The sequence below is a fragment of the Lagenorhynchus albirostris genome, chromosome 14, assembly GCF_949774975.1.
Source record: "Lagenorhynchus albirostris chromosome 14, mLagAlb1.1, whole genome shotgun sequence".
NCBI classification, from domain to species: domain Eukaryota; kingdom Metazoa; phylum Chordata; class Mammalia; order Artiodactyla; family Delphinidae; genus Lagenorhynchus; species Lagenorhynchus albirostris.
The window spans coordinates 37311383-37328481 of NC_083108.1; the positions used below are offsets into that span (position 1 = coordinate 37311383).

A 17099-nucleotide genomic window follows, 5' to 3' on the forward strand; every position below is an offset into this window, starting at 1 on the left:
TTTTGTTAGGAAGGTTCTTTCTCCATTTTTCACCAGCCTGAGCATTCAGGAAAAGAGTTGAACAGCCTGCGATTTCTGTATTAACAAAAGATAATGAAATTGGGAGAAGGTGACAATCCTTACCATCTTATCTATAGGGAGATCCATTTCAGATATTCAGTTAATTTTTGTCATTACATGACTATACCATAATCAGATTTACTACATCTGAAAATTTAGAGTTGGAAATGTAAAATCTTGGGCATAAGTATAAAAATAAAAAAGGAAATGCTATTGTATAAGTCTATAACTGAGGTGAGAATATTACCATCTGAATCATTTAACTATTCAAAAGTGAAGGCCATACTGAGGTTAAGAACACTTAAGACAAATTTGCTACTGGTCAATAATAAAGTCATTCATCATATTCTTCAAATCTAAAGCAATTACAAGCTGTGGTATGGCAAATGGATTTAGCTGAAGAGATTACGTCAGAACAGCCCTTTAAAGAAGATCAGTTAATGTAAAAGGCTAAATGAAATAATGAACTCTCCTCAACAATAATTATTATGGAATTGATTTATCAAAAGCCTACTTCTTCATGCAAGAACTGTTGAAACTTCCCAAAGTAATTTTAAATTATGCTAAACAGATTAACTACCGTTTATCCAGTGCAGAACTATTACTAAAAACAAATTTAGTTAAACAGAAATGTAGAAAATAAATATTTTTGAATTTCAGTCCGCTTAGCTTATTTACATGTGGGCATCAAAGTGAATACTTTAGCTACTAGGGTAGGGCTATTTTAGAAGCCCCAATCCACATCTATTTGAATTCCAGCATCACTTACTATAAAGCAACACAGAAATTGCTCTCTGGGGGTGCTCAGGCTCCACATCTAGAGCCTTCAGCAAGTCAAAGAAATCAAAACACTGTCAAAACCAAACCTGCAAAGTAAAGCTATTTGTTTTATTATAAAATGGTACACCACAGATATTAAAACGATCTCAAACAATAAGGCAGAAAAATCCTTAAAAGCAAATCTCATTAAAAAATACAAAATAATATCTCAAAAATTAGTGTTCAAAGTTCAATAATACCCAACCAGGAGACTAAAAATAAAGGAAAACTATCAGAGAATGATATCTGAAACCACACTAATTATTTAGAAATTTAGAAACATTACCCTTCTACAGATACACTGAAAGGCTTTTTCAACATATACACAGAATAAAAATACCAAAGAACTAAGTACACATTAAATACTGTCTAAATCTGCTCAGGCTGACAAAATACCACAGACTGGGTGGCTTAAAACAGAAATTTATTTTCTCATGGTTCTAGAGGCTGGAAAGTCCAATCAAGGTCTCAAAGGATTTGGTTTCTGGTAAGAGCTCTCTTCCTGGCTTTCAGATGGCTACTGTGTCCTCACATGTGGGGGATGCAGAGAAGGGAGGGACAGAGAGAGATCTCTCTTTCTTTTCTTATAAGGCCATAGTCCTATTGGATTAGGAACTCATCCACATGACCTCATTTAACCTTAATCACCTCCTAAAAACCCTTCTCCAGATAGTTACATCGGGGGAGGGAGAGAGGTGTTAGGGGTTCAACACACGAATTTTGGAGGGACACAATTCAGTCCATAGCAAACACTAAAATAACAAACACATACATACGTAAACAAATGAACCTTGCTAAGCCCAGAATAGAGGGCAAAGTGGTTGAAAAGCACAATCTTATATCTTAATACTCCAAAACATCTAAGTTTAACAGTTAGATATATTTATCACGATTTCTTTAAGACTTGTTTCATTTTCACAGAAGAAAAACTAAAAATCAGAAAAGGTACTATGAGATGGAAAGCAGATCTTAATCATTTCCTAGAACATTTGTTTCAACATACAAATATACTCAACATTCTTTTCCAGCCTTAAAACAAAACAAAAAACATTTCTTCAAATATAGATACCCTTTGGCTAGATAATATCTCCTTTTCTTCACAGCCTGCACTTTCTCTACTACTCAAGTCTAAAGCAACTAAACTGGCTTATGCTCCTAAAATGAAATTGACATGGTCTTGCGTTCAATGACTGTGTAAAGTCACAAAGGTATAAATTAACTGATCCAAGACTGACGTAAATTTTCTTATTCAAAACCCAGTACTACTGAAAGAGCACTACAGTTGCCCAAGGAAGCACAAGATGCACAAGTTAGGGCAGTTGGTATAGGTATGAATGCTTGAAGAGTTCTAAGAGTTAAATACTGTTAAAAAAATTTCAGAAAAATGTCCTGAAGTCTCAAAGAAAACTAGCGAAAGGAACAATGACAAATAGAAATAAACTGTAATAAGTACGAAAAACTAATGAATTTTTCCTACCTAGTATGTAGGTACCACACAAGGGAGTCATAAAAATGAAGGTCACATGTGTTACGTGATATCAGTAACGGAGGGCTTGAACGTCAAAATTAAGAACACGCATTTGATATTTTAGGTCATAAGAAGCCAAAGCAAGTTATTAAAAAGACAAGTGATGCGATAAAAATAGTCCTCAAGAAGGATTAATCTGGCAACAGTGATGAAATGAAGTCAAAGGCGGCTGTAGATAATGGAGATGGGCAAAAGGATACTACACAGGAATGCAGTGAAGTGTCAGTGAAAACAGCAAAAGACAATGGGTTCACAACTTCTTTATCCATATATACAATGGTATATTACTCAGCCATAAGAAAAGAACAAAATAATGCCATTTGCAGCAATATGGATGAACCTACAGATTCTCATGCTGAGTGAAGTCAGAGAGAGACAAATATCATATGATATCACATGTGAAATCTAAGAAAAAGGCTACAAATGAACTTATCTACAGAACAGAAACAGAGTGATAGATGTGAAAAATAAACTTATGGTTACTGGGGAGTAAGCAGGGGGAGGGTAAAATTGGAAGATTGGGATTGACACATATAAAATACACTACTATATATAAAATACATAACTAATAAGGACCTACTGTATAGCACAGGGAACTCTACTCAATACTCTGTAATGGCCTATATGGGAAAAGAAGCTAAAAAAGAGTGGATATATGAATATGTCCAACAGATTCACTTTGCTGTATACCTGAAACTAACACAGCATTGTAAATCAATTATACCCCAATAAAAATTAAAACAAAAAAGACAATGGGTTCAGAATAACATTTCAAAGGGAAAAATGATAAAGACTTGGTGACTGAATAGAAAAGCCAAAATACAAGTGAATCTCAGGAACATTCTACATACCTGGATTTCTGGATAATTAGGTTACACTCTATTAAGTAATGCTCCCCCCTCCCATTTTTTTTAACCAACTTTGGATAAAAAGCACTGTAAAATCTAATTTTTTGATAAAATTGTGCTTTAACTATAAAGCAGGTTAGAAAAGTAAGGCTTATTGATATTTGTATCAGTCACTGCTGCAGAAATAATTTGGTATAAAGACAGTTGGTGTCAAAAGATTTCACTCTTAACTCTGCAATGGGCTGTTTCAGTTACCTCTCCAGTCCTATATCTTTATCTGTAAAATAAGGATATGAGTATCTGCCTCACCTAACTTAATCAGGTTATTGTGAAGATTAAAAAGTATAAGTGAAAGTACTCTGTAAATAGAAAACCAACACACAAATGTAAGATGTCTTACTAACAGAAGTACTAGAAGTACCAAGAAAAGAGAATGGGATAAAAACAATTTAGCATTATTTTGATGCCTTAGAATAATCATTACAAGTGTTAAGTACATCATTTAATATATGATGGCCTTGAGATATACCTAGGTGGGGAGAAGCTCTAAACTGCTGTGCATTTTCAGTTTTTATGTCATTTTTAATAGTTTTAATAGCTGACTCTCCTGTCAGCTTCAATATTCTCACTGTAGCTCCTTTCCCTACTTATAATTTTCTACTTCTAATCTACAATGGACTTACAAACTAGATACCAGATAATGAGTTTATTATTATACATGTGACAGCCTCAGGAATTTTCATATAAGCAAAGTCCATATACAGGGGACCAGAGCAGGTGAGGAGTACTTCTTTTTATTCTTATTCTTGGATGAGTTCCAGAAAAGTAAAGTGTAAATATAACTCACTACCACAGAGTAACTCAAACCCTAAAGGCTTATTGAAATGAAGTTGTATATAGATAAAATTTTAATATATTTTTTTACTTTCTGCAAGCATCTATCATTAATTTCTCCCTTCAGTTAGCATTAATATCTAAGTATTTTTAAGAGAACAACATAATCTTTAAGAACAGCTTAAAGGGACTTCCCTGGTGGCGCAGTGGTTGGGAGTTCGCCTGCCAATGCAGGGGATGCGGGTTCAAGCCCTGGTCCGGGAAGGTCCCACATGCCACAGAGCAACTAAGCCTGTGCACCACAACTACTGAAGCCTGCGTTCTAGAGCCTGTGCTCCGCAACAAGAGAAGCCACCACAACGAGAAGCCCGTGCACCACAACAAAGAGTAGCCCCCGCTCACCGCAACTAGAGAAAGCCTGCACGCAGCAACAAAGACCCAACACAACCAAAAATAAATTAATTAATTAAAAAAAAAGAACAGCTTAGGCAACAATAATACTAGTAATAACTAGTTCTTTCCTTAAGCATGCTTACTTCTTTGTAATACAAATGTAAAGGGTTATTTAATCTATTATGATTTATAATGACATTACAGGACAATATACAATAATAATGGTCCAAAACCTGCTTAAGTTATACAGCATCACAGAGCAAATAAAATGGCCCCCAAAAGCACAACTTCTACAGTACTAGAGATAGTTATTAGATTAGTAAAACAATATTGTCTAGCACTTGTTGAATAGAATAAACTGACTATCCAAGTGCACAGAATATATCCTACCACCATAAAATTCAATTTGTAAACATAAAAAAACAAAAACCCAATATTTATTCAAAACCAAAAGGCTGATAAGGTGTTGGGCAACATACTTTGCTATATTCATATACCACATTGCCAGACACCACAATACCCTCTCCTCTGCCTATAGGCTTCTTCACTAAGTTTAGATTTTTCATTCTCCCCAAACTATTTCCAGGACTGGAGAATCTCCTGCCTTTTCTTATGAAGGATCAGAAAGATTAATTAGAAAGGGAAGACGTACCCTTTCTTTTGAAATTCATTTCCTTTCTCATGAAACTTATTTCTATTTACTATCTTTTCCCACCCTGCCTACCCACCCAAGACCACTGCATCCAGATCTATGACAGAGCTTCCTACAGTATGGTTCCTATTCTTGATAAAAGTCTATCAGATCGTGGTAGTTCAGCTCATGTAGCAGAGATGTATATAGTTAAATGGAAAGCTTTGAATACCTCTGAAGTATTATTGCTATTTGCACAAATGATTTCTTTTCACATAATTAGATAAAATTCTTGTGAATTTTCTCTAGTCTAATTTCAGTACAGACATACTGAGACCTTTGGCTCATTCTAAAACATTCCTCAAAAAGGTTAAGGTTGGTTCCTTTAAAATTCTTTCTTCAATGGGCTTGAGAATCTAAGCTCTAAGTACCTCTAAACCTCTTCAATTTACTAAGTCTCAATCAGAGAGACAATGGAAACAGACCAGAAGGAGAAAAAACCAAACATTTCTGTCAGTCTGGTTTATGGGAGAGGAAAGTAAGACCTGGTTTGTTCTCAATGAGCACCTAACTGGTATATATGATGCAGAAAGGTTTCCTCTTTCATAGAAATAGAAGATAAAGCAGAGAACAGATCAATTTCACTCTCCTACTGGGCCTCTAAGCAGCCTAAGCACCTGCTTAACCTAATGAAAACCATCAAAACCCCACTGAAGAAAGGCACAGAAGTGAGAAACAGAGAAGCTAGTCAACTCATCCCTCATCCATATTAATAGTAGTAATAACGAGAATTGCTATCTTCTTTTCAGTGTCCCAAAGTATGAAACACTGCTAGATTCTTTACACACACAACGCAAAGAGTCTGCCAAATTTCAACAAGCCTGCAAAAAAGGCATTATTAGCTATCCATATATTATAGATGAAAAAAGAGACTTAGAAAAGTTCAGTAGCATTCCCAAGGTCAGACAGCTAGGCAGTGCTGAAACAATTTTGACTCTAAAGCCCATTGTGCTTTCTTCTCTGTCACTTCCCTTGCTCTGTCAGTTAAAACAGTGAAATCAGAAAATATCAAACTTTACTTTCCTTCTGTAAGCTTTTGATACCATCCTGACCTGACACCTATGTTCTGGAAATACAATCAGTTCAAACATTAATCAACTTTTGTAATGGCTGCATCCTCTGTGTCTTATACTATTACATGCTAACATCTTTTAGAATTATTCCTATTGGACATATTTCTCTCTACATTTCAGATTTATCTCTCCATTCATACTCATTTAGCTAGGCAAAAATCAACTAGGTTCATCAGACTGCTTGACTTTGTAAATGGCATATTCATTTACATAGTTAATTTCTCAAGAAATAAGCTTTCTTTGTTCAAAGACTGAAAACTACCAAGGATTTTTATGTTTTAGTAATAAATTCTCTATTTCATGTAAGAACAAATCCTTCAAAAGCCTGATCCAAATGCAAATATGTAAAATATCTTTACTCTTTTCTACTAAGGGACTGGACTGGTCTGGGTCCGTATAGTTGATCAATAAATCCTGTTATTAGAACTTTTAAAACAAAAAACCCATAAATTAGGATAGCACACCTTTAAAATGCCAAAAATCAGAATCCATATAGTTCCTCACACAGAAACAGGCTTTAAAATAATTTGAAATGATCTGATTTCATGCATGAGTCTGAATCATTCATGTACGAGAGGTTAATGTATCTGTAGTTAAAACTGTATTGTTTTAAATCATATCCTTGTTTTATGTTTCTAAGTTTTACAGAGTTTTATGTACTGTAAAATCATCTATATTATCCTTTGACAAGTTTATACTGGTAAAGGGGATTTGTACTTGAGCAATCTACTTGGAATAAAAACCATGGATGTCACTGTTTTTTAATCATACCTTTCATTCTCTTTTCTTTGACAAATTCTACAAATACCACTTATCTTTAGGTGATTCAAAAAATCTTAAACCAATTATACTAACTAAACCATTTTAATTTTTGAACATGGTCTAATATTTACTCCAATCTTCACTCACAATAATAATAATAAATGCTCAAATCAAATCCTTTTATACCAAATGCAAAATTGGTCTAACTACAACACATGTCTAAGTCTTTGACTTCTTTACATGCCTTTTCCTTTACTTTAATCTTATAAGGTAGATGGGGGCGAGCAAACTTTTCTGCTGAGGGCCAGATATAAATATTTCGGGCTATGTAGGCCACAGGGTCTTTGTTGCAACTGCACCACTTGCAGCTGTAGCGCAAGAACAGCCACAGAAGATACATAAATGAATGTGTGTGGCTGCACTTAGCTGACACCCTGATAGATCTGGCCCATGGCAGTAGTTTGCTGACCTATGTGCTAAGAAAACAGGAAAAACTGTGTCACTACAATCACCTGGGGGTATCTTAATATTCATCCTGATAGAAGAAACTATTCTGCCCATAACCATGCTGAGTTCAGACTGCTTCGACACTAAATACAATTAATCTTGATCCAGAAGAGTGCTAAATGTAATAGTCCACCAAAGTTAAATTCTGCTTTACCAGACAGCCACACATTTTTGTGTGTGTTTTGTGTGTTAGGTCGCACCCTAACTGTGGCCAGGATTTCTAAATTGTCTGCTACCTCCTCCTTCTCTCACTTTATTTCTCCAACTCACCCCAATTCCACTTAACATAATATTTATTTATTTATTTATTTATCTTGTTCCGGGGAGATCAAGGTATCACCACCTCCTCTGTATTTAAAAAGTGATTTCAGGGACTTCCCTGGCGGTCCAGTGGTTAAGACTCCGTGCTCCCAATGCAGGGGGCATGGGTTCGATTCCTGTTTGGGGAACTAAGATCCCACATGCTGCATGGAGCAGCCAGAAAAATAAAAATTAAAAAATTTTTTTTAAAAAAGTGACTTCAATTTCCCCTACTTCTGCTACCAGAGTTGGAGGCTGACTTCATTTCCAATCCCCTTCCCTGCTGCCTCCCACTGTCTAAATTGGATAAGCTAAACGCTCACTTCCTCAGCCTCCCTTGCAGATTAGCATGCCCATGTGATAAAGTTCAGGACAATAAATATCTCATGAAAGACTGCTGTGCGGCAGCGTCGAGGGAAATGCCCTGAGAAAGATTTTATGTATTTTGAAAAAGGACAGGGAGTCACAACTACCAGAACATCTTCCTTCTCCTTTCTTTCTGCCTTAATGCAAATGTAATACCTGGAATTGGAGTAACCATCTTGAAACCTGGAATCCTGCAACCATTAGAAGAAGCTAAGAGAACTGTACGGACCCAGCACTGAAAACTTTAAGCCACTGAACCAATGCCAGAGGCCACTTATCTCCAGAATTGTTATGTGCAAAGAAATAGACCCTGTAAAGTGAACTTCTGTTACAAATAAAAGCATTCCTAGTCCACCTTTTCTTGAAAGTGCTAGGGTCCTGAGTCACTATTCCTTTTGCAAAGTGAAAGACTAACACTGGCTGAGCACAGACGTGAATTCTGACTAAACAGTGCTATTTTAACCAAGAGAGAAAAGTAGCAAGAAGAAAATCACAGAGGTGGGGGCGTAGGCTGAGAGTTGACAACCCAGCGCAATAAAGTCAAAGAAAGCAAAGAAAAGAGAAGGCCCAAGATGATTATTCAAATGCTAAAGAAATATAGAAAAAAAAATTGAAAAAGTACTCCTTTCAAACTGTGGGGCCCATAAAACTAAAAAATGTTCTACTCCACAAATCAAATCGGAGAATTCTGATTCTATTAAGTTGCAATCATGCACTCCCGCTGTTTGAAAACTACAAGTTCAGAATTCAATTTTTATAGTTATTTTTTGTGCTTTTTTTTTCCAGTGAATTAATTTATCTTTATGCTTCTATTTCCCTAGTTTTCACAAAGGTATAGTTACTGTCAATACATGATCATTTTTGACACTCAAAGAATCTTCAAAAAAATTATTAAAATCAAGTAAATGGGGGACTTCCCTGGTGGTCCAGTGGTTAAGATTTTACCTTCCAATGCAGGGGGTGCGGGTTCAATCCCTGGTCGGGGAGCTAAGATCCCACATGCCTTGGGGCCAAAAAACCAAAACATAAAACAGAAGCAATATTGTAACAAATTCAATAAAGACTTAAAAAATGGTCAACATCAAAAAAAAAAATCTAAAAAAAAAAAATCAAGTAAATGATGCTACTGACAATAAGGACAATCGTTCCTTTAAGCATTCACATACTCCTTTAGCTGGCAGATCCTAACTTTAGGGACAGTCACTTCTCTTTTATACCAATGTCACTGCAAAAAAACACCCAAAGATAAGTATCTACCCAGTCAAAACAAACTTCAGAAATATGCTTATTTCAACTCACATATCCCTTAAAGTACAATTCTTAAGTTAAAACACCATTTTTAATTTTACTTTCTTACAAATAATGAAATTATACATATTTACACTCACACACACATAACCCTCTCTCTAATTCTAAACCCAATAGTTTTCTCTTCCATGAGAATAGTTTGGTAGTATTATGTTGCAGTATAAACATTTATCAATTACAACATCTATAAGTTACAACGGATTTTTTTTATTTTTATGATTTCAGAATAGAATTCCTTAGAACTGTCAAAGCTTTAGCTAGAAAGAATACCAAAGACAAAGAGGGTTCAGGCTCAATTACAGTAGTGGAACGGAATTTAATAAAGTTCCAACACTACATTTTAACGCCCAAATTTCTTATTGTCTCTTTGAATTGACAAATGTGTGCTCCACAGTATAACAGCAGCAGTGGAACAGCTGGACGACTGTATCAAGCACAAAGGAAGCAACAACACATGCTGTTAAGTGTCGTTCTGATTGCCTAAAAATGGCAGCCCATGCAGATTTACTCTCTGTTATAAATTAAAACAATTATTTCTCTGGAGTTTACATTTTCTTCATGAAAGAGTCAAACTTTCTGCACGTTAAAAAAGAGGACTTTCAAAAAGGATATCTTCCCTTTCTTTTATGATCAGTTCATTCTGTTCTTCCAACTGCCTGATCTTCTTCTCAAATGATTCCTGCTCAGCTTTGAGTCTTTCTTCTGTTACTTCCTTTTCCTCACTTACTCTGAAAGAAATACAAGAGAAAAGAAAATGCCCATGAGAATAAAATAAAATATGTGCCTACAGCTGTGGTTTACCAAAACTAGATTTATTCCAGAGGTATGCTGGTTTCTTCAGGGATACTTTATGTTTTTTGAATTTTTTAAAATTAACCTTTCACAAGGCAATATTCCACACCTTTGTAATAAAATATGCATGTGGTTTTTACATCAAGAACTTTTGCAATAATCAGAACTGTCTTAAATATGGAAAGTCCTATACTTCATGGGTTCCCAATTATGATCCAAGACTGAAAAATATCGAATTTTTAAAACAAAGGTTTCACCTCTTCATTATCAAATAAGGCACAATTTATTTTGATTTAGATCTTTTTCATACTTCTATTTAAACCCTGTCAATAAAATAAACAACATATATACTACGTAAATATTGCATTAAACATACATAGGTGATTTTACTTTTTCCTGGTACTAATACCCTGCAATCTTCAGTAGCATATAAATAACTGGACTGGAATTTTTAAATGGCATTAAGATAAAAAAAGGTTTGCACATTTATTCTTAGTTCAAAAAGGGGTTATAAAGTAAAAAACACTGACCAAAAATATATATCTTTAATGCTTAACTCTGAAAGGTATTCCAACTCAATCCTATCAAAAATGGGTGGTTTCTGATAAGAGCACAGAGGGGGGAAAAAAAACTAAACATTAGAACTTACCTTAAAATGACAACCCTAATTTTCATGTTACTCTGTGAACAGAGATGCTAGCTCTGAATTTCTGTCACTGGTGATTAATTCTCCAAAGAGAGTACAACACATTTTATTCTATAAGATCACACAGGGATATGTGTTAGTGAAATCCACAGGGAAGCCAAATCTTTTCTTTGAGCATCTAAATTTATTTCCTCCTACACCTGTACTCCACCAGAGCAATTTCTGAATAACATGAACTCCACAGCCTTTCCTTTGTTGCTAGCTTTCTGGTGGAGATATTAAGATCAATGAAATAACAGAATGAAAATTAGAATTTTGAATGTTCAAGAGTTGACTGCATCTTGTCTTTGAATTAATTTGTGTGAAAGTGCAGGGCATATAGTAATGTTCAAAAAATAGCTTTATTTTTTCTTGCTTATCATGACATTCCAATCATTTTCCCGACTCCTATTATTTACATTTAGCATACTACTAGGCTCATGTATGGGACTCAGGACCTTCTTTCTACGAGCATAATCTCTAATACAGATACAATTACAAGGAATCCACACAACTAAACAAGGAACAAATATACACATACGTAGAGGATTTATAATCTGGTCTCAGGTTAGCCTGCTCCCTTGTTGCCATCTCTTTACAATGCCTTCGCTATTCTTGTCATTATCCTCAACCACATTTATACTAACATCTTTCAGAGTAATTCCCCACTGCCTCTTAAGTTTTTTCTAAAATTGTCAAACATTTGAACCATTAATTCATTCTATCATCCAAATCACTCCTCTTCAATCTGTCAACTGGCTTCTGAAACACCTTTGCTAGGAAACTGTTCCAGATCAAGTACACCCCCAAACTGTAAATCAGAAAACCACGTACATATGGTGACTGTGGCAAAGCATGCTTATTTCTCTGGGCATCATTACTCCCACTCATAAACAAAAAAGGCTAGACAATTTTAAAAATTCCTTCCAGCTTAAGTTCTATAATTTCCTTTACTATACTATAAACATACTGGAACTATATATATGTCCTTTACAAATATGGAGAGCATTTGTAAAGAAATAAGAAAGAAGTTAACAAACATCTGGTCAGGGTACAAGGCATACAATACTGTAATCTATGCAAAAGCTACAGCCATAGGATGAAAGAGGCAGTGGAAGAGGATGACAAGAGAAATATTAAAAAGTGTAATGATGCAAAATTTCGCATGAGGTTAACGTAAAACAAAAGAAGTGATGAATCTGTAGGATTATGCATAAAAGAAAGATGAAATAGGTAATGCTATATATTGTAAGGAGAGAATAAACACTGTCAAGGTGAGAAAATATGTGGCAAGATCTCTCCCTGTTTAGATTGGTCAAATCTTAAAGATGAGACTGAAGAGGAAAATCCATAAGGAGATAAGAGAAGATTTATTTTCATTTACTTATTAAAAAATATTAACTGAATGCCTACTATAGGAAAAAATAATCACAGTAAGTTTATCCAGTTATGGGATATCCGAAAGGAACCTCACAATGGCCCCTGTCATTTCAATTCCATTCATAAAAGCCAAATAAATATGAGGAATGACCCAAAGATTTGTTTGTTCAAGAAAGCAAGGCTTCCAAGGTCATAAAAACAGTAACAACAAAGTACACTGCCACATTTACCTAACATTAAAGTAAATGAAGAAAGTATGTCTAGAGACTGCCAGGTCAGAACATATACCCCAGCATTTACTTACTCCCTTTGTCAAACCTGAAGAAAATCCATGAAAACTCTAGGGATCACTGACGGCAAAAAATGCTTGTACATATATTCAATAATGCCAGTGGCTATGATGAGCTTCTCCCAAAACTTAAAGTGCTCTATCCAGAAGAACCACTCTTTCCTAAATTTAGTTTCTAGAGATATTTGAAAATTTTGTTGCTACACTATTTAAACAGGGCTTTTTTTAAAAAAAAAAGAAAATCTTTTCTGTTACGCTGCTATGATTAGACTACCCGTTAGCAATTATTATGCTCTGGAAGGCTATAAACTTAACAAGCTGTGTTAAGCACAAAAGGCAACACTTCTATAGGCCTATCTAAAGATATGCATGGCTTCTCTGTGGTCTATTAGCATAGTTAATAGGAGCAAGTGTATTAATACAGCCTTTAAATGCAAAGGACTTGCCAATAAAACAAACTCGAGATTTTATATCCACTCTGAAATATGTCTTCCTGTTTAATTTATGTTCAATAATATTTCCCATGAGGTGTATGTACGAGAAATTATCTGGTATCATGATCTACATTTTTTATCAAAGCATTCTCAGACCACAAAGTAACATAAAAATACCTAATCCTCTATCTCATTTAGAGTACAGCAATAAGCTAGTTAACAAAATGAGAATGTAAACACAAAAAAGGGAAATATTTGACTAATAGGATAGAAAAGTTGAAAACTCTGGTCAAGAGGATATTCCCAGTGTTGATTCGTTAATTATTTACAAGGAGGACAATAGTCTGTTCATAAAGAAATAATCATTTCAGCATTTATTTAACATCTCAGAGTACTTCTCAATTATGTCCACAAACTATACTCTTATCTAACAAGGAATGATAATTCCTACACTTAGAGTTGGGTGGTTCGGCTGAAAACCATGGCAAAAAACCTGAGTTTCCTTGAAGGCTTATGTTTTAGCTTAAACATCCCTGCACATTCTGTATTTTTCTCCATAAAACAATCTTTTCTGTTTTAATATAAAAAGTTTCCCCATACCCATCTATTCTAAACTTTTTAGTAAAACTAATGTTCTAGGAAGAGACTTATTTTATGGCTTTACATATCCCCAATGTTCTTCTAGGTACTCCAGAAATGTCTTTCTACTGTGAAAGACAAGGTCAAGGCAACGAAGCTTCTATCCCAAAGAGAATTAGTTAGAGCTCACCAATGGTCAACCAGATAAATTTCTTTCCCTGATTGACATCTCACATTTGGAAGCAGAGAATGCTGGTAGCATTCTATAAATTCTCAATATTAACTTAGTGGATAAGATTTAGAGAGATTAGATGTCCTAGATTTCACAGGACATCTAGCAGACAGAAAGGGATATACTGTTTTTAAGCAAATGTAAATGCATGGTGAAAAAGAAGAGCTTTCATCATTAAAAAAATATATTTATACAAATATATATATATGGCAGTGAAATCATCTTAATGCCCTCTTTACAAATTCTAACATTTAACTGTAATTTAAAATGTACTGTCTAAAGGAACAAAGGTGCTTTAAGAAACGAGAAACACAGCAATCTATGTCAAAAGAGCTCTAAGAACTACAAAACAACAGCAAATGAATGTAGATGCAAAAATCCTCAACAAAATACCAGCAAGCACAATCCAGGAACATTTAAAAAAAAAAAAAAGGATTATACATCATGCCTAACTGGAATTTAACCCAGGAATGAAAAGTTGGTTTAATAATCAAACATCAATTAATGTAATATACCATATCAATAAAATAAAGGACAAAAACCACATGATCATCTAAATAGATGCAGAAAAGGGTTTGAAAAAAATCCAACAATGATTCATGATTAAAAAAAAAAAACCTCAGTAAATAGGAAGAAAAGGAAACTTTCTCAACCTGAAAAAGGCCATCTACGAAAAACCCACATCTAATACCATATTTAATGGTGAAAGACTAAGTGCTTTCCCCCTGTGATCACAAACAAGTCAAGGATGTCTGCTCTCGCCACTGCAAGTCAACTCTGTATTAGAGATTATAGTCAGGGCAATTAGGTAGGGAAAAGAAATAAAAGATCTAGATTCTAAAGAAAGAAGTCAAACCATCTCTATTTTACGTGACACAATTTTGTACACAGAAAACCTAAAAAATCCACTTAAAAACTATTACAACTAATAAAGGAGTTCAGCAAGGTTACAGGATAAAAGATTAATATACAAAAGTCAATTATATGTTTATACAATGATAGTGAACAACCCCCAAAAGAAATTAAGGAACCAATTCCATGTACGTCTGCATCAAGAAAAATAAAATACAAAGGAATAAATTCAACAGAAGAAGCAAGGCCTGTACACTGAAAACTATGAAAACATTGTCAAAAGAAATTAAACACCTGTATTAATGGAAAGACATTCCATGTTCATGACTGGAAGACTTAACATTGTTAAGATGGCAGTACTCCCCACATTGATCTTCAGATTCAACTCAATCTCTATTAAAATCTCAGCAGGTTTATTTGCAGAAATTAACAAATTGATCCAATCCTAAAACTCATATGGAAATGAAAGGGACTCAGATAACCTAAAATATTCCTGAAAAAGGAGAAAAAGATGGGGATCTCACCCTTGCCAATTTTAAAACCCACTACAAAACTACAATAATCAAGAGTGTGGTACTGGCATAAAAACAGACATATAGATGAATTAAACATAAATAAACACTCATTTTTATAATAAACTGATTTTTCAACCAGGGTAACAAGAAAATCAAAGGGAAAGAACAGTCTTTTCAACATGCAGTGCAGGGAGAACTTGCTATCCACATGCAAAAGAATAAAGTTGGGCCCCTATAACTCACAGCATTTACAAAAATTAACTTTAAATGAATTAAAGACCAAGATGTGAGAGCTAAAACTATAAACTCTTGGAAGAAAATATTGGCATAAATCTTCACAACCTTGAATTAGGCAATGGTTTCTTAGATATGACACCAAAAACACAAGCAACAACAACAAAAATAAATTGGACTTCATCAAAACTTAAAAACATTTGTGCTTCAAACGACACCATCAAGAAAGTGAAAAAACAATGCACAGAATGGGATCAATTTTTGCAAATAATATATCTGATAAAGGACTTGTAAATGGAATATATAAAGAACACTGAGAACTCGACAATAAGAAGACAACCCGGACTTCCCTGGTGGCACAGTGGTTAAGAATCCACCTGCCAACGCAGGGGACACGGGTTCGAACCCTGGTCCAGGAAGACCCCACATGCCGCGGAGCAACTAAGCCCTGTTGCCACAACTACTGAGCCTGCACTCTAGAGCCCACGTGCCACAACTACTGAGCCTGGGTGTCACAACTACTGAAGCCCGCATGCCTAGAACCTGTGCTCCGCAACAAGAGAAGCCACTGCAATAAGAAGCCTGTGCACCACAACGAAGAGTAGCCCCCACTCGCTGCAACTAGAGAAAGCCTGAACACAGCAATGAAGACTCAATGCAGCCAATAAATAAATAAATATTAAATAAAAAAGACAACCCAATTTAAAAGGATCTGAATAGATATTTCTTCAAAGAAGATATACAAATAGACAAAAAGTACATGGAAATATGTTCAACATCATTAGCCATTATGTAAAAGGACAGATAAGAACCTTCACAGATTTCTGGTGGAAACATAAAACGGTGCAGCCTCTCTGGAAAACAGTCCGGCAGTTCCTCAAAAAGTTAAACAGAGTTACTATTTGACCCAGCATTCCTAGACATGTACCCAAGAGAAATGAAAATGTATGTCCACACAAAAACTTACACACAGGGCTTCCCTGGTGGCGCAGTGGTTAAGAGTCCACCTGCTGATGCAGAGGACACGGGTTCGTGCCCCGGTTTGGGAAGATCCCACATGCCGTGGAGCAGCTGGGCCCGTGAGCCATGGCCATTGAGCCTGCGCATCCAGAGCCTGTGCTCCGCAACGGGAGAGGCCACAACAGTGAGAGGCCCGCGTATCGCAAAAAAAAAAAAAAAAAAAAAACAAACCTTACACATATATGTTCACAGCAGCATTATCCATAATAATAAAAAGTATAAATAACCCAAATGCCATCAATAAATGAATAGATAAGTTAAATGTGGTACTGCCTATAAAATTTAATATTATTTGGCAATAAACAGAAATGAGATACTAATACATGCTACCACAGAAATAAACCTTGAAGTTATCATGCTAAGTTAAAGAAACTAGTTTAAAAAGACTACATATTATATAATTCTATGTATATGAAATATCCAAAATAGGCAAATTCATTGAGACAAAACTAAAGAGTGGTTGTCTAGGGCCAGGAAGGTTGGTGAGAAGTGAGGAGTGACTGCTAATGGGTACAGGATTTCATTCTGATGTAATGAGAATGTTCTAAAATTGATTGTGGTGATGACTGCACAACTCTGTGAATACACTTTAAAAAAA

General features: G+C 35.1%; 1 protein-coding gene across 2 annotated transcripts in view; it reads right to left on the reverse strand.

Annotated features, from left to right (window-relative positions):
• KIAA1328 (KIAA1328 ortholog) overlaps positions 1–17099 on the reverse strand; it is a 396831-nt gene that overhangs the window by 331557 nt on the left and 48175 nt on the right. For both annotated transcript variants that reach the window (XM_060121098.1, XM_060121099.1), the window contains exon 5: positions 10102–10217. In XM_060121098.1, coding sequence (XP_059977081.1) covers positions 10102–10217 — 116 coding nt within the window. The remainder of the gene's footprint in view (positions 1–10101; positions 10218–17099) is intronic.